Genomic DNA, 18,312 nt, shown 5'->3' with positions numbered 1-18,312 from the left:
TTTGTGGTGGAGCAGCAAACCTGAGATCTGTTTGGGGGCAGACACCTCAGGATCCAGAGTCTGATGGGTGGGTTATCCTTTCTTGTGAGTAGTAGGACATTTCACCAGAAATTCTGGGTAAAGAAATAAAAAGGTAACTGTGCATCTGGCACTGGGGTTGTGCCAGCACAGGCCTTGCTGGAGCATCTTCACCAGCAGACACCTCGAGGATGGGATGCTGATGCCATCACAGCCATCCCCATTGCTTGGAGGGCCATGAAGGAAGGACATTGGCATGCAGGGTGGGGAGAGCTTTCAGGCGAGTTTTTTGAGAGTTAGGATGGGAAAAGCTGACAGAGGGAGGAGGTGAGAAGTTTCCAAAGCCTCCAGCATGGCAGCAGACACCTGCTTCTTCCAAAACCGGCTCAACCTGTTTCCCTGCCATCATCTTCTGCGGTTTTAGGGCGTTCTGAGCCCCCAGCTGGCTGAAGGGCACAGGGCTGGAGGGCTGCACCCTGCTCATGCACCAGGCCAAGCTCTTCCTCTCTGAAAAGGGCTTGTTTTCTCTGTTCTACTCAGGGACCTGCTGTCAGACAGACAGAGCACTTCCAGGCAGGAAAGAGCTGCTCATATGGTCCCCACAGAGCCAGGAGCCAGAGATAGGGAAGTACAGGGTGGTTTTGCTTGGTTTATTTTTAGGAAAGGAGTTTTTAAGTCTTCTTTTAAAAAACATGATAGTGTTTTCAGATTTTTTTTTTTTAAGATAAGTTAATAGCCTTTTTAAATAAAAGGAGAATTCAATACTTTTTCAAAGTTTTTTTTTTTAATATTATTTTTATTGGAGAGTTTAAGAGTTTAGGGAGAAAAGGTGGAATTTATGAGTTATTTTATAAACAAACAAACAGGAGAATGTAAGACTTTATTTTAAAAGGAGAATTTTAATTTATTACTTTTTTAGAGGTTTTATGACTTTTTCTAAAAGAGAAGAATTTAAGGTCGCTGGGGGGAGTTTTTGAAAGGAGAATTTAAAGCTTTTTTTTTTTTTTTTAAGGAGAATTTCAGACTTCTTTTTTTTTTTTCTTTTTTTTTTTTTTTAGCAGCGGAGGTGCTGCGGGGGAGTTTGGTGCTTGGGGCGGGGCTCACCTGGCGGGGGCGGCGCTCACCTGGCGGGGCGGGGCGCGGAGGGCGGGGCTGGGGCCGGCGCGGCTCCGCGCTGCGGAGCGCTGGGAGCGGAGCGGAGCGGCCGCCGCCCCCAGCAGAGGAGCTGGAGCTGGAGCTGGAGCTGGAGCTGGAGTCAGCGCTGGAGCCGGAGCAGCGCTGCCGTGGCCGGGCCGGCGGCAGGTGAGTGCGCACGGGAGCGGCCGGGCCGGGCCTCCCGGGCAGCGGCTGCCGGTGCTCTGCAGCACCGGGCGCGGCCCTGCCGTGCCGCAGCTGGGCCGGTACCGCCGGTACCGCCCCGAGCAGGGGGCTGCTGCCCCGGGGTCCGCGGAGAGAGTCGTCCCTGCGGGCAGGGCCCACCGGGGCTGTAAAGTGGGGCAGGGGCGGCGAGCAGCTGGCTTGGGGCAGGGCGCCGCAGGAGCCGCGGATCCCGCAGGGACAGCCCGGGCTGGCGAGAGCCCGAGCCCCGCTGGCACCTGCCAGTGCGGCCCCGGCCGTGTCCCGGTCGGTGGAGCGGCGGTGGCTCTGCCTCCCCCTGCCCGAGGCGCTCCGAGCGGCGATCGCTGTCCGGGGGTCTCGGCTGCCCGTGCCAGGCGCCTCCTCCCCTCGCATCCGTGCGGCAGAGCCGCCCGTCCTTTCTCCCTTCAGAGACGTCTCCGTCTCCCCGAGGAGAGGGGTTAAATTCCTCGATAAGAGCCAGGCTCCAGCCGCATACTTCTGATGCCTTCCGTGAACTCTGCCGGTAGGTTGGCAGGTTGTTTCGTAACTCCACTTGTGGCCTGCTGCGGGGAGGAGGGGCGGGGGGACGGGACACCCAACTCCTCTCCTGCTTTTTTTCCCTGCCCTGCAACAGCGCTTTGTAATTGCAGGTTAAAAACCCAAACGCGGGTTCAAGGGTATGGTACAGAAGAAAGGGTCAGAGCCGTGCACCTCTCACTAGAGCGGCTGCCTCAGGCGCAGCCCATGGCACCTCCCCTTGGGGTGGCAGATTTCAGGAGAAATTAGGCGAAAACGGGTGAGAAAGGGTGGAAAGAGGCGAGACGGGGGCTTTGGCTGCTGCTGGCCGTGAGCCGGGGCCAGCTGCCCGGGATGCCGGCACCGTGCTGTGCCGGGACTTGCCGGGCAGGCACCGGCCCCGGAGCGTGTGGGAGCACGACTGCCGGAGCTCCGCTGTGACGGTGGGAGCACGACTGCCGGAACGGGGCAGCGGTGCTGCACACACCTGTCAGCTCACCTCAGGGACAGCTGTACTCCTCACGAGGCAGGAATTGCAGCCCCTCTTATGGAGAGGAGAGCAAACCGTGAGCACACTCTGTATCTGCCGTGGGTAGGAGTGGGAAGCGTTTTCCCAACGCTGCTTGTTTTCCTTATCAGGCAGTGCTGGTGGTGCCTTCTCAGAAAGGGGCTGTGGGGAAGGGGGGATGTTCTTACCTTCTGTTGGTGCTGTTGGAATGCCAGGAATCCTCCCACATCCCAGTTATCTGCTGGGGGAGAGCCTGAGCACTGTGCCTGGACTCCTCTCAGCATATCTCTTCCCCATGCCCTCTTGAAAGAAATGGCATGGAAATCAGGAGCTGCTCACATCTTCCTGAAACCTTTCTTCCACCATGTCATACAAAGCTGTGAGTCCAGGGAGAGCTGCTTGCAGCACCTGTGGATGCCCAGCACTCAGCATTGAGCACAAGGGCTGCCAGGATCCTGCACTATTTCCTAGCAAGGGCATGTCAGTTGCTGTAAAATATAAAAAACTCCTTGCAAATGAGTGTGAGAGGGACATGGAAATTAGTTTTACCCAGGTCTTAAAGAGGCAGGCCCGAGCAATAATCTGGCAATGTGTGTGTTGTCCACCTCCATAGTGGAGATGTGTCCTGTGGTTGCCTTCACTGTCACCAGGTGCAGCAGGGAAATATTGCTTGAGTGCATCTGCATGGTCCACACTGATCCTTCCCTTCCATGTTTTTCATCATCTCTCTCTGTCCTGTCTTCCCTATGTCATCTTCTATAGGAAAAACCTCCAGTGGTGGTTCAGAATTGACCTACACCCATGTTCTGTTGGTCTGTTGTTTCTCCATGTGCTGGGGAGGGAATGCTTTGGGACCCATTCCAGACAAAGAGTTAATCCTTCCTGGCTAGGAGGCAGTGATGTGTGTGCCAAGGATTCAGAGCAGAGTGTTTTCTGGAGTCATGTGAGGTTGGGTGCTGTGGTGAGCTGGGGAGAAATCCAGGTGCTGTTTGACAATGGGTTGCTCTGTGCCCAAGATTAAACAAAGGCATGAGGGACACTTTAAGTGTCAGCTTTGTGTGTATGCATTGTTTTCAAGGGCATCTTTTTAAAGGATGTTCTTCCATCTGTCCCAACTTGTCTATGCCCTTGTAAACCTATGTATTCAAATCAAAGCTTAAGCGTGGCTCCACTGAAGGTTTTTAACAGAATCCTGTTGTTGTGAAGGATTGCTAACATTTTTATGTCCTTCCATTTTTCAGATGCCAAGTTCAGGAGCTCCTAAAAGCAGCTGATTATCTGGCTTTTTGTGGGCTGGAGCCAGCACTTTCTTGAGGGTTGGGGTGCTTCCAGCTGCCCCAGGCTAGTCATCTAGAATAACTTGTTGCTTTAACTAACAAGGAAAAAGAAAAGGAGGGGGAGGGCATGGGGGGAAATAACCTGAAACCAAACCTGACATTACACTTTTTAACCAAACACAGAGGTGGAAACTTCAGGGCAATTGAGCCATGAAGTCTTCTTCTGCTGCTGCTTCCTTTGCTGCTACTTCCTAGCCCTTCTGCAGCACACAGAACCTGCTGGAGCTCTTCATCTCTGGAACCTCATGCTCAGTCCTTCCTGTGTCCCTTCAGGTGCCTCCTGCATGACAGTGGAATGTCACAGTGCTCTCAACAGCCCTTTGGGGTCCAGAGCCTCCCATGGATGTCCATGTGGTGTTAGACCCATTGTGCTCCTGAGCACAGCAGGGGCTGCCTAGGACAGGAGACACCTAGAGCATCCTACAGGAGATTTGCTGTGTTGACAGAGAAGCCCTGTGAGTGGCAGCCTCCCCTTTGCTCCTTGTTATTCCTGCCAGCCCAGGTAAATCACTGGCACCTAGATGGTGTTGTGAAGCTGTCTGACAGGGAGAGCACTTGTAGGGCTCTTGCTGTTTTAATGATTCCTGCTGTGAACATTGCTTTCCCCAGGAAACGTGAGTGTGCAGCAGGGAGCTGGTCTCTCCCTCTGGATGCCTGCCTGAGGCAGCTGGTGGTGTGCAGCAGGTTGGATAAACAACACAGGCGTCTCTAGATAAGAATAAAGATGGGTTGTGTTGGTTGTTTTGGAGGCTTTGTGGTTGCTGTTTTCACTTGCCAATTTTTATTTTCTTTTCCCAGCTCTGGCAATGTTTGGAGGTGTCAGCACTCCATTCTGCTAAGAGCCAAACATACCTGCACTGAGAATGCTGGGTGCACCTCTTTGCATTTTGTGATTGCTGCTGGCTGGTTCCTGCCCCACAAATACACACACACTCTTCTCTGAGGAACAGCTTAATTGTCAGAAAGCAGCTCGTGGTCTCCCTGTTCTCTTGACCAGTATGTCCAGGTCTTTGCTGGTGGTTTGTGCCTGTAGAAAGTTAGGTGTTTCCCAGGCTTGCTCTGAGGTCATCTCTCCTTCCTCTTCCTCTGATTCCTCTGGGATGGGACTTTCTCAGGGCAGCTTGTCACGTCCTCGGGTTCCCATCCCAAAGGAGTGGCTCTGCAAGGCTTTCCCAGGGCTAACCCAGCCTTGGCACAAGGTTCTACAATATCATACATGATTCAAGGTATTCCCACTTGTCCGCCATCAGTGGGGAAGAAAAGCTGTGTCTGCATAGATGTTTGTGTATGAAGGATTTCTGTACTTTTTTGAGTGTTTTTGTGTTTTGTTTTTTCTTAAATACCTTTTCTATTGCTCTTTCTAGTCTTTTGAAAATCTTACAAACTCAGCACCATATGTTGGAAAAGGACATTTGCTCTCCGCTGTGGAAGAGAAGCATCATTGGGACCCAGAAGTGGAGGTGCTAGAAACGTGGCCTTGAATCTTTGAGATGCTGCATGCTGAGGACTAGCTGTCTCTCAAAACTCCTCCTCAAGTGTTTTTTGGAGTGTCTTAATGCGGTTTGAGGATTGCCTAGGCTGAGACGTTGGATTTGGCATTGTCCTCTTTGAATTCATTTGGCTTTTTTTAATGACTTGCTGGGAGTACAAAGAAGTTGGGCAATGAATTTCAAATGTAGGTATTTGTGCATTAGCTGTGAGGATTAAGCACCTAAATGCTCCAGAAGAAACAATGTATTTTTACTGAGTCTCCCACTGTATGCAGGCAGGAGTGCTGGCCGAGTCCCCAGCACAAGTTCCTATCCCATTTTGGTCCTTCAGGTGTCATTAAGTGCTGGATCTATGTATGGAGCAGGAGATGGAGCCCTTTGCTGGGGGATTAGAGTTGCACGGTCATGCAGCCGTGATTTCCATCACTTGTAGAACTGTGATTTGTAGCCCTGGATGGATGTGCCAGATGCACTTGCCTCTCCAGAGATATGCCATGATTTTACTGCTTTAAAGAGCTCATTGTCTCTGGGTGGGTTCAGGCAGTGATTGATACCACCTCTACCTAATTAGTCATGTGCCAGGTAGTGTGAAAGCAGACTTCTAAAATACCCAAGGGTCTTATCAAAGGTTTCAGCCAGGATTCATTGTTTATTTGTCTTTGTGTCTGAGCATGTGAGAAAAGGGAGCCTATTCAGCTATCTACAAAGGGTCATTAAAATCCTTTTTAATCCTAAAAAGTTATAAATAAATATCCATGGCAGCATGCACCTGCATGTTCATCTGTGCGTCCTCTCCTCTGGACACTCAGCAGTGTGTCCTTGACAGGTGGCTGCTTTCTGAAGCAGGGTAGGAAACTGCAAGTTATTCTGGAAATGGAGAATAAAATCTGGAAGGTTTATCCCTGGTTGTGCATTTGCTAGTTTGTTAATTACCCTCTCCTGTAGGAGGAGAATTGGAATGGAAAGAGAATTGCTGATGGCTGACACCAGCACTTCTAAAGGAGGCTGTAAGGCAGGTTGGAGGGACAGTATTTGTAGGTCATTTGGTGTTTTTTATGACCTGGTCCTACTTGCAGCTGCAGAACCTGAATTTTCCTGTAATCCTATGGGGATGAAAATCTTGATTAATTTGACAGGAGACAGGGAGTGTGTGTGTCTCTTCTTGCATTATAGGTGGTCAAGGCTCATCTCATCCTCTGGGCTTGACTGGGCAGGTATCTCATGGAAGCTGCACTTTAAGGGTCCTATCTGGCTCTTCTGGAGGGAGAGACCTCATTTCCTGGGTTTTCCCTGTTTTGGTCTCACCCTTGAAGGTGCGGGGGAATGGAAGTTCTCTTCTTTGGCTGGGGAGGAGTATTTCCAAGGCTTGAGCAGGCTCTTGCCTCTCAAGATTCCTCCTGTGTTCTGCATGGTGAGAGACACAAGCTGTGTTCTGACATGGGGAATGGACAGTGTGTAATAACAGGGAAATGCTCACAAATTGCATCGTGCTTTCACTGATGACTGCTGTGGAAGATTAACACAGCAGGGATTCTGGACCTGCTGGCATATGAGTGCCATGGTTATGTTTGTGTGGATGTGTTGGCAAATACCCCTCAGAGCTTGTCTTAGGAGCAGGATTGTGAGTCATCCCCTAAAGATGATGAACCTGATCTAGATCAGCCTAGAGCCTCAAGATGCCTAGACCTAGTCTTGCCCCTGTACTGGGGCAAAGCTAGATCTATCCTGGATGTGGCATCAGCGTGCACTCAATTGCACAAGAAGAAAGGAGCATGGCAATGCAAAAGCCTTTCCTCTTTCTCCTCTAATCTACACACTCTTGCTAGTTTTGCTTCTCCCCATTGGGAAGAATCTATGGATTTACTTCCAGCTGCTTTCATGAAGTCACTCTTCACAAGTGGGGCTGGGGGTGATGGTAATGGTTCCCTTGCAAACCTTGGTGTTTAGGGCAGACTTTGCTAGCCAGCCCTGCCAGCTCTCCCCCATGGACAGTAGCCATTAGTGCTGCAAGGTGAAACACGATGCGTGGAGATGTGAAAGATGATCCTTCCGCTTCCAGGCTGAAACACTGTAATCTGAGTGTGTGCAGCAGGGGCAGGAGGGTGTTTCTGCTGCTTTTAATTTATAATGAGCTTTTGGTTGGTGGCTCATCTGTGGGGTGGACTGACTAGCAATAATCCCTAAAATGTCACTGGCTGTGATTCTTGATGTTTTCCTATGACTCTCGGTGCTGACCTGCCATGGCCACAAATCTTAATCTTGTCTAAGAGGGAGAAAATGTTTCCCAGCTTCTTCACAATGCTGTTTCTGTTTCTTCTGTTTCTGTGTGGGTCTGATGCTGTAACCCAAAAGCTTGGGTTAAAAACCAGAAATCCTGGCAGGTGAGGGTGGCATGGAGTGAGTGAGTGTCTCTGACACCAGTCATGATGTGAGCCTCCCTCCCCTAAATCCCTGCCAAAGGCCATCACCTTGAGGACTGTCCCCATTCTGCATCTCAGCCCTGGGCAGGATTTGTCCCTGATTCTTCCTGCCCTGCTCAACATTGGCCAGCCTCCCCAGGCATGTTTGCATGGGTCTGTAGTTTTTGGGAGGAAGTGGAGCAGAAAATCCCTAAGCCTCTGTTTTTCTCTTAAGGCGGGTTGCTGGTGTGGTGCTTATGGCTCTCCAGAAATATGTCTCTTTGGGCAGTTCCTGCAAGGTTGCAAGATCTTTGTGTGGTACATTTACCCCCTTGGATTGCCAGAGGATTTTGGTGGTGGTCTGTGATTTCTGGCTCAATTCATGCTTTAGCTCTAAAGTATGCAAATGCCACAGGACATAGTTTTCCTTTGATCTCCTTTAGTGCAGAAAGCCCTTGAAATATGGATGTAACTTCTGCTGATGCCAAGTGTGCATTATGCACTGTAGGATGCCCCAGAAGAAGCTGCTTGCTGTTGAAAGGCAAGCACCTTGGCGGGGTGTGTGAGATCCACACATCTCTGGTTAAAGTGCACCTTCAGGTTAAATTACTGGTTTTGGTACTTTGCCAATTTTTAGGGCTTTCTGTCAGGCATAACATGTCCGAGTAGGGAGCTGGATGGGGGATGATGGGTGAACTGAGGATATGGTGCTATTATGACCACTCCTAAGTAAGCTGCTTGGGTGTGAATTAGAGCCCCACATGCTGCTTCCTTGCTCCTTGGGTACTTGTGGCTGCCTTGAGTAAGAGCTGGTGCCTTCCTTAGGCCTGGGGCTGAGAAGTACTTGCACACCCTCCCTGTGACGGTGGAAGGGTGAAGAGCTGCCTCTCTGGGCTGTGACCACTCTGGTAGGACTCGTTTGTCACCTCTTGAGCTTGTTTAACCCCTGTCAACTCTTTGTGCTGGGATGAAGTCACCCATTTGCTGCTCCAGTTTGGAGCTCTGTGCGAGTGTCCCACCCTGATGGCCCCTGCACTGTAGGACAGGACACTGCTGTCCTTGGCAGGTGACTTCTTGCCTGCCTTGCCAGGCCAGGGGATGTGTTCCTTCAGGATCCTCAGGACAAGCTGGAATGGTGGAAAGGTCATGCTGGGGCTTTGCCTGGTGCTCCCAGGTGTGGTGGCAGTGACCATGGGTGATTGGCAGACTGCTGCACAAACAGCTTGTTCAGAGATGTGAATGGTCATCTCTGCCCAGCAAGGGAGCTGCCAGCCTGGGATGTGCCACAGCATCAAACCTTGCCACAGCTGATCAGTGCTCAGTGTTGGACTGGCCAGCAGCCAGCCCTGATCACGGCATTGCCTTTGTCCTGGGATGGACATGGCATGGAATTCCCAGCAGAACTGCCCAGTCCCAGTGACAGCTCAGCCAAGGGCAGGTGGTGTCACTCCAAAAAAGGGTCCCAAGGCAGGAGGGCACAGTTTGTGGTCCGGAGGGAAACCTGGACTGTGTCCCATCCCCTCCAGCCTACTGCAAGTGCTGTCAGGCAGCCTCAGTATTTATAGATCTCCTCTGTTGGTCACCAGAGTAATAAGGAGGCTTCTGCCCCACCAGAGGTTTCAGCAGGTGGGCAAGTACCATCTCTTCCCTTTGGTGCAGGAGCTGGTGCTGGAGCAGGGAGAGACTTGAGGAAGTATGAAATAGCTGCTGGATGTGTCAGCAGTTGATCCAGGGCAGTGAGTCAGAGCCAGCCCCAGCATGGAAGATAGCAGCACAGGGCCACCCCTCCCTCCCCACTTGCTGCTTACTCATGTATTGGGTTGGGGTTTTTTATTGGTGTGTCTGGCTGGGATGAGCATCCATCCCCCTGGCACTGGGTGGGAGAGGAGCCAGAGGGTCAGGTTCAAAGTAGAAATAAAACAACTGAGAGCACCCCAGCATTTTCCTGGACTGCATCCAAAGGGATGCAAAGCTGCTGGTCCCTATGGACACCTTGGTGCTTCATGGATGGCTGGCTCATCACAGCCTACTCTCAAGTACTAATGCAGTTGATTAACTGTGAGTCTTTATGACCCTACTCTGAGCCCAAACCCTGACACGAAAGGCTGGTCTCCTGGATTCCTTTCACTTTTAATTAGGCTTTCTTGGAAGCCTTCCCTGTGGCACTGCTCTCCTGCCACCTGGCCCTGTACCCAGCTCCCTGCCAGGGGGTGGACATAGGGAGGGAGGTGAGTGAACCTGCAAAAATGGGCGAAACCTTTGTGCTGGCGGGTTGCCCATCTCCAAACCTTCGTGCTGGCCCCAGATGGTCCTTTCTAGGAGCTGTGGTAGAGATGTTTGGGGTGCTTTGGTATTTGAGTTGCAGCAGGCCTTGCTGTTGGTTGCAAAATGGGAGAAAACCAGATTTTTTTATTACTATTATTATTCCTCTGTGTGGCAAAATATAGTAGAAAGACTCTTTCAAAGTGCTTGCAGTCCTTGGCTGGAAGTTGCTGTCTCAGATTCTGAGCGACCCTGTAGGAGACACTGCAGGTGACCCTGCAAATCAGGAGTGGTCCTTACTTCTGTGAGGAAGGTGACTGGCCAATTTTATATTATTTCAGGTCCTTGTAAATCCCAGCAGCCATCAGGATGGCAGTTTGCAGGAGCAAGATGTGCATCCTCCTGCACGTGCAGAAATACTCCTTCATCTCCACTTCCTTTAGCCAGACAATTTCAGGGAGGCTGGGAGACAGCAGTGCCAGAAATCAAAATAAAACTGCAAGATCTAAGATTTTTAATTTTTTAAAAATTTTTTTTTAGTGTCAGCATTTGAAATTCTGACTTCCAGTCAGGAAATCTGTTGAAGTAATGGTATGAATCATCCCTACCCTCAATTTTAGGACCCATCACATGGGGAAAGGGAACAGAAAATTAGTCATTTTGTTAATCTGCTTCCAATGAAAATTATTTAGAAATCCATAGTGGGGAGGGGTAAGAGAAAAATGAGTGGCCTTTGGGAGCAGCCATCATGTGTCGTGGTACCCACAGCCACCTGCTGCCTTCCCTGGTGCTGTTTTGGGGCAGGGCCTGGCAGCTGCCTGCACTTCTGGTTCATGATCAAAGCAACCTCCTGGGGCAAATACAAATAAAGGCAGCTGGAAACCTGCCTTCTGCTGAGAAGCTGCCCTTCCCCAAGCAAAGTAATTCTTGCCCAAAGAAAAGCTCATTATTTCTTCTACCTGGTGGTGTAACGAAGGCACCCACTATTAATGCAGGGGTCAGCAGAGAAACTCATTAGGAGGGGTCTAATTGCAAGTGAAGCAATGAGACTGGTGTGGTTTTGAGTGATGGTAAAGTACTGAGTGGCTTACAGCAAAGGTGATGCTTGGGGCAAGGTGAATGTTTTTAGGTTTATTGCCTAATGGGGTTTCATGGTGGTGGTTCTTTTTAACTAGGCAGGTGCTGTCATGGTGGAGTATTGGGGATGAGATGCTGAGTGCAGCCTGTGATGTCCCTCCCAAGCAGGACCTGAGGGGTTTGGAGAGCATTGCAGGTCCCCTGAGATAAGGATGAGCCTTCATTCTGTCAGCTCCCTTGTGAAGCCAGGGATTTGGGGGAAGAGGGGCAGCCAGGCTGGTTTTGAGTGGAAGCTGATCCTCCCCAGAAGGCAGAGGGAGGGCAGGCAGAGAAGGGAGCAGCCCCAGCCTTGTCCAAGGGGATAGATAACATCCTGAATCTGGCAGCAAGTGGAGAAAAAACCCCAGAGATTATAGGACCCCCTGTGCTTGCAAGGTTTTAAGGTAGCCAAAGAATCATTGGATTTTTGGGTGCTGGAGAACGTGGTGGCCATTATGCCCTGGCTGCTTTTTGGGGGGGTTTCTCTGACATGAGGAGCAAAGCTGTGTGCCTCTCTCCCAGCTTTTTGGCAGCGTGCTGGGCTGCTGGTAAATGATTGCCTGGGAGGCTGGCAGAGGCGGGGCCAGAGGCTGGAGCCTGGTTTGAACCCAGACAGGTGCCCGGGACCCGTGTGCCAGCAGCCCTCCTGCTCCCACTGCCCACAGCACTCAGCAGCCACTGGATTTTGCCAGCAAGGTGAGACTGTTTGGTGTGACAAGCTGGGTTATTTTTCTTGTTTATTCTTAAGCTCCTGGCCCCCTTACTGGGTGGTGGCACAAGAAGCTGGATTTAAGACTAGCTTGGTCACTGCCAGGGGAGAGGGGGGGATAGGGAGTGCTCTGTGGGATGTGTGGCACTCCAGTTTTGGTGTTAGGGCGCTGCTGAGGGGGAGGTTTGGGGGTGGTGAACAGCAATGGTTTCAGGTGATTTGGGTGGTGCCGCAGTGGCACTTGGACTTTGCTCCATGCCGGGGGACAGTGGCAGCCTTGAATACACAGGATTGGGGAGCGGTGCCAAAACGCAGCTTGGAATTTGTGTCTCGCAAGTTTTGGTGGTTTGGGGCTTAGAGGGAGGTGGGCTGAAGCTGAGGTGTCCTTCAGCCCCACGGTTTTCCCCGGTCACTCGGCCAAGGCAAACATGAGCTCAGCGCTGAGGTATTTGTGAGGCTGTGTTTTGGAGGTGGCACCAGCAGGACCCAGCACCTGCGCAGTGTCCTCACCCAGCCGTGTCTTCCCTGGTTCCTCCTTGCCTTTCTCACACCGTGATTAAAATTCCTCGTCACCAGAGACAGGACCCTTCAAGCCCTCCCTTTGATTACTCAAGTAGGCAACAAAAAATAATGAAGAAGTGAAGTGTAACCTAAGGTCAATCTTTCTCACAGCCTGGCTGCTGACTTGGGATAGCTGGAGCAGAGGGAGAGGCTGCCACCAGCCAGGTGGGGCTGGGAAAGCACTTTGTGACCCGCTGGATAGAGGGCCCAAAAATTTCTTATATGTTACTCCATCCAGGGCTTTCAGACATGACTGGCACTGTTGAAGCCAGTGTTAAAGCAGGGAAAATAGATACATCTTTGGACAGTGTTTGAAAACACTGTAAAATCAAATATTTGAGTTCTTTATAGCTTGTGCTTAATTTTTTTAAATTTATGATAGTTGCAGTTGCTGAGCTGCTGGAAGAGACAGGAGTTGGGTGTGCCTAGGCTAACAGGTGTTGTTTTAAGGTAATAGTACCCACTGGATGGGAGTTGAGCTGGACCCTGGTGTTAGTCAGAATCTGGGCTTTGTCATGGGTGTTTATGCCTGGCTATCGCTCCCAAACCCTACCTTTGGTCATGCTTTTGTTCAGAAAGAGGCTTTATTTTAATTTCTTAATCCCTCTCTGATAAATTGAGATGGATGTAAATATGAAAAGATTAAAATGTGCATAATCTGCACCTTCCCTCTATATCATTGAAAAGTGGGCAGCCAGCGGTTCATCTGCCTTTTCCAATGTTGTTTAGAAAATCCCAAATGTCAAATGTTCAGAGAAATTGCAGTGAAGGTCCAGCAAACCCATTAAAAGTCTGTGCTCTCAAAAAAATAACCTGGGCATCTTTTGGGCACCACACAGGCACACAAACCCCATGATTTCCCACCACAGGAAGATTTAGACCCACTGTCCAGACATGAGGAGAAAAAAAATATTTTTTTGCAGATGAATATCAGTGTTTAATAACATCAGCAAACATGCAATCTGTGCAGAGGCCAGCAGCAAACAACTTCTTGGTCTGGGATTCACCCCATGGGATGGTGATTTAATGACACTGCTTTTAAAGTCTCTTGTACTCCTTGTTAGTGGCTTGGGATGGAAACCTGGTTTCTTTTCTCCCCACAGGCAGCCTGTCCTGCAATGACCCAGAGCACCTGAGCCCCGGCAGCCGTGGGGATGGAGCTGAAGGTCTGGGTGGATGGCATCCAGAGGGTCGTGTGCGGAGTGTCCGAGCAAACCACGTGCCAAGAAGTGGTCATCGCCCTAGCACGGGCCATTGGTGAGCCATCTCCACCTGCTGGGGGGATGCCCCATCTGCAGGCTGTTCCTGGGAAGAGGAGCCCGCGGGTGGGCGGAGGTGGGGATGCAGCAGCCCCAGCACAGCCCTGCTGGCTCTGCTTTCCCGTGTGACGCGCTCTCCTCCCGGCAGGTCAGACGGGCCGCTACGTGCTGGTGCAGAAGCTGCGGGAGAAGGAGCGGCAGCTGCTGCCGCTGGAGTGTCCCCTGGAGTCGCTGGCCAAGTGCGGGCAGTATGCCAACGACGTGCAGTTCGTCCTGCGGCGCACGGGCCCCAGCATGGCCGAGCGGCCCTCCTCCGAGGGCGCGCCCCAGGCTCCCGAGAGGACGTTCATCCGGGCCAGCCTGCCCATCAAGCCCAGGCTCGCCGCCATGGACGGGCCCCGCTCCAGGGAGCCCAGAAAATCCATGACCTTCAACCTGGGTCCTACAGGCTCCGGCGACCTGTTCACCGTGAGCCGATGGAGGCACCAGACTCGGGACGGGCTGGACTTGGAGGGCGGTGGTGTTATCCAGCCCTCCAAGGAGGAGCTTTTTAGGAGAGTGCTGCAGCAGCAGGAGCAGCTGCACTCCTTGGAGGCCCACGGGGACACCCTGGAAATGGACCTGCGGCTCTGGGAGCGCAGCCGGCTCGCCGGCCAGGAGAACGAGATCCTGTATCTGGAGCAACTGGTGCGGAGGAACGAGACGGAGCTGGGGGAGGAGGAGTTTTGGCAGAGTGAGCTCCGGCTGGAAAAGGAGTGCGAGCGGGAGCGGCAGGAGCGGGTCAGGAGCCTGCGGGCCAGCCTGGAGGAGTACACCCAGAGGATCTATGAGCTCAGTGTCCGGACTGAAGCCCTGCAGGAGGAGATCCAGTGGGAGATGGCCGAGAGGGCCAAGAGGGGGAAGGAGATCTCTATGCCCAGCCCCATAGAGCTGGAGGACATGGCCACCAAAATGAAAAGGGACCTGGAGGCCAAGGTCAAGCAAGGCACCCAACTGGAGAGCAACCTGGCCAGTGTGGAGAAGGCCCTGGAGGAAGCTGAAAAGAACCTGCAGGTAGATAGGACTGGGTTGAGCCATCCCATGCATAAGTAAGACCTTCAGCGGGGGCTGGGAGCAGCTTTCCAGACACATTGGACCAATGGGTTGACTGGGCTTGGTTACTCCAGCTGCCCAGTGAACTTGGGGCTGGGTGCACAGCTCTCAGCAGCACTGATCACTGACTGAGGGACACCACCACTCTTGCCCCACTGGCACAGGGTCCCACACCTATTGCTCTGTGTGCAAGCTACATCTGGGCTAATGTTCTTCCTGACTGGTGCAATGGGAGCACAGCATCACCCTGCTCCAGCACAGACTATGGTGCTGGAGCAAGTGGTTCACATGTGGGGTTGGTGGCATTGGCACAAGGGTCGATGTTGTCTTGGATGAAGGAGTCACAAAGGGGGATAGCACAGGTCCCTATGGTGCCTGTACACGAGGTCTTTTGACCGTGCAGGGCTTGAGCTCATGGTGAGGCTCTATGCAGTGTGGAGATGGCAGCTCTGGGGATGAGCTGTGATACCCCACTGCTCATGGTGGGGGGGCTGTGCAGTGTGGGGATGGCAGCTCTGGGGTTGAGCTGTGATGCTCCACTGCTTGCCTGTTGCAGCCTCCCAGCATCAGGGGTCAAGGGGCTGCGTGACTCCTGCCTTCCACCCACCATATTTCCTTTGGTGGAGCAGAATGAGGAAGCTTTTATCCAGCCAGGCCTTCCCCAGACTGTCCATGCTTTCAGCATCTTTCATTGAGCAGCTCATTTGCATTTGGCATCTCCCAGCGCCGCCGTTTGATGGCTGCTCGCACCCTCTTGTGGAGATGCAGCAAAGCAGGGCTCTTCCCAAACTAGCACCTTCCTCGTCCCCATTGCCTGGGCACCTCCTTGCTGCAGGCCCTCAGAGAGGGGCAGCTGAGCCACAGTAGCCCTGAGATCCCCTCTGCTGGCCCTGGCAGGGTGAGCCCCAGTGGGGAGCAGCCCCAGGGGATGATGATTGCCAGCTGGCTTGGGGCATGGGGGAAGCATGTGGCTCACCGTGTCCCCCCTCGGTGTGTGTTTTGCAGGCTCAGACCCAAGAGCTGGAGGAGTTAAATAAGGAGCTGAGGCAGTGTAATCTGCAGCAGTTTATCCAGCAGACGGGGGCCACGGTGACCGTCCTGCAGGCCAGGCCCGAGGAGGACGCCCAGCCGGAGCTGAGCCCGTGCGAGCTGCCAGCCTACCGGAGAAACGGAGGTCAGCACGCTGCTGCTGGCTCGGCCAGGGGGCTGCTCCCTGCCCGCTGCCTGCCTCCTCCGGGGTCAGCCCCACAGCTCTCCCCTGGGCCCTGAGCTTAGGCAGGTGGGGGTTTGTGTGCTGGCATGGCAGTCACCCGCCACTCCAGGGGCTTTCAGTGGTTTGTCATTCCCGGGGCTCCTTCCTCCTCCCTGTTGAAGCCTGGGGGCTGCTTGTAGACATGCACAGGAGTTGGTTCCTGCATTGCTGCTTTTGGGGCCGAGGTGGCTGCAGGGAGCTTTCCTGTGCAGCCTTGCTCATGTCACCACAGCGGCTGCAGCAAAAGGCAGGTGGCTGAAGGCCAGCACCAGTCCCGGGGGCTGTGGGCTGGTGGGGACATGCTCTGGCCACAAACAGCCTTTCTGTGCTTGGTGAGGGAAGGGTGGTGCCCAGGGCCTTGCCTGCATCCTCACAGGCATGAGGAGGTGGCGAGGGGGTCTCCGGGAAAGGGACCTGGTCCTTTCTCCTCCGGAGCATCCGGAGTGGGTGATGTTCCTGCCCTGCGGCACTGCAGCGGCTGTGCCCAGCGAGCATGGGAGGCTCGAGCCCTGCTTCAGCTGGGTGTTTTTCCCCACCCTGCAGGTTTTTCTCCCACCACTGTTACTGACTTGCCTGCCCAGGTCAGCAGCAAGCAGCTCCTCGGCCATCCCAGGACCCTGCCGGAGCCCCTGGTGTCCAGCCTAAACCCCGAGGGTGTGTATGTCCCAGCAGGGCCCTGAGAACGTGAGCTGGTCTACTGAGGATGGGTGGGAAGAGGGGAGAGGCTTTTGCTGCCCAAAATGGGCTGCAGAGAGCAAGCGTGTGCTGGTGGTGGGAGGCCAGAGCTATTTATAGATGCCATTAGGAAGCGCAAAGCTCACACTCCGGCAGCCTCTGCTCTGCTGCCAGGGGCTCACACGCTCGCTGCCCTGCCAGGAGCTGTGGAGGATGGTTCCCATTTCCTCTCCTGCCTCTCTGTATCCCTCAGGGTTAAGACCTGGCTCAGTTAGCATAGGGAGAACTTGTCTCCTGTCTTTTACAGGAGCTGGTTTTGCTCCATCTTAGTGGCCAGTTTATCCCAAAACCCCTTTTACCTCCTATGACTCTTTTGTCACCTTGTGCCTGTTTTTTGGGTGCAGCAAAAGAGAGCTGTGGTAGAGACACCTACCTGCTGTGGTGATGCTGCCTCCATCCGGGCATCCTGCTCCCACCCATGCCACATTTGCCTCAGCAAAGCCCTACTGCCATTCTTCTCACAGCCCAATACATCCACTCCCATCCTTCAGGACACTGCAGCAACTGCCTTTCCATCTCCTGGTCCAGGCTTTGTGCTCACATACATCCTGTTTTCCACTCCCCTTTTTGCAAGTGCTCACCCACCATGGTGGAATTGCTCAGGTGATTTTTTTTCTCTTCTCTTGCAGTTGTATCAACCAGGCAAAGCATCTGGAGGTAGAAGGGCCCAGGCAGTGGAGGATCAATTGCCTTCAAAGTGTAACTGTATAAATAAACCATATTATATATATATATATATTTTATATTTTTTTTTACTGCTTTATATTGTGAATGGATGTGTATGGCCAGACAGAATATTTTTACAGACTGTAAAGTAAAACTAGAGACTGACAACACAAAGCAACCCTCGTCCCCTGAGGATGAAAGCGACTCCCTTCTATTTTTTTTTAAAGCAGTTTCTATATTGAACAGAAAACAGCGGTGCACCCATTCTGCATAGCCTCCTCCAAAGACCATCGTGCATTTGGAGAAGTCCTTGTTCCTTTGACTAGGGGAGTGAAGCTGCAGTGGAGACCTGCATGGAGGCTCACCTGATGGAGCAAGTTAACAGATTTTACAGCAACTCATCACATCAAGTGGGGCCAGAACAAACAGCCTCTTCACTGATGGCAGGGGAGACCCAAAAGCAGCTTTAAATTTCTGGCCCCTCTTTTTTATGTATAAGAAACCTGTAGGAGAAACCCACTTTCCATGGTGCCACAGACCATGCTTCAAGGAAGCACACAGCAGGAGCTTGTTTTACTTAAATTCATTTAATCTTTCAACTTTTTTTTAAAGTAAAAAATTGCAGAATGAGCCCTTCCCTAGTGGTGGTGTGAGTGGGCAACAGGACCAAAATACTCTTGGTGACATTTCCCTGATATTTTTAAATTTTTATTATTTTTCTTTAATTTGATGGCCAGTAGTTACCATTCTGTTCATCTGTCCTGGTGGGTCGCCTCGTATTTTAACTGCAAAACCAAAGCAGTTTGGGGAGGGGATGAGTTTGTCTGGGAGATCCCTGAGCCTGTTTTCAACGTGTTGTATGCGAAAAATGTGACTTGGGCACAGCGTTCAGTGCAAAACTGCTTCCCCCGTGCGAATGTAAACCCTGTGCGCCGCAGATCCCCTTTTCAATAAATCTTTGAATCTTTGGGAAAGGATTTGAGCAAAGCACTCTTTTTTTTTTTTTTTTTTTTTTTTTTTTAAATAGTGAAGTGCTTTACAACCAGGAGATGAG

The 18,312-nt window shown here is 52.1% G+C and overlaps 1 protein-coding gene across 4 annotated transcripts; it reads left to right on the top strand.

The window, feature by feature from the left end:
• Positions 1-1,162: 1,162 nt before the first annotated feature.
• On the top strand, positions 1,163-17,861 carry RASSF7 (Ras association domain family member 7). 4 transcript variants are annotated; one of them, XM_056493293.1, is made up of 6 exons: positions 1,163-1,320; positions 13,358-13,511; positions 13,662-14,566; positions 15,611-15,779; positions 16,401-16,511; positions 17,222-17,861. In XM_056493293.1, exons 2-6 carry the CDS (start codon positions 13,409-13,411, stop codon positions 17,251-17,253), a joined length of 1,320 nt encoding a protein of 439 aa, XP_056349268.1. In that variant the 5' UTR covers positions 1,163-1,320; positions 13,358-13,408; the 3' UTR covers positions 17,254-17,861. The 4 variants fall into 4 exon arrangements, with proteins under 4 accessions (XP_056349268.1, XP_056349269.1, XP_056349267.1 ...); XM_056493292.1 differs by lacking the exon at positions 1,163-1,320 and adding an exon at positions 2,041-2,152; XM_056493291.1 differs by lacking the exon at positions 1,163-1,320 and adding an exon at positions 11,578-11,680.
• The last annotated feature ends 451 nt before the right edge of the window (positions 17,862-18,312 follow it).

This window comes from Oenanthe melanoleuca, chromosome 5 (assembly GCF_029582105.1).
Source record: "Oenanthe melanoleuca isolate GR-GAL-2019-014 chromosome 5, OMel1.0, whole genome shotgun sequence".
Lineage (NCBI taxonomy): Eukaryota > Metazoa > Chordata > Aves > Passeriformes > Muscicapidae > Oenanthe > Oenanthe melanoleuca.
Note: the sequence above shows the minus strand (reverse complement) of the source record. Positions and strands in the feature narration are given on the sequence as shown.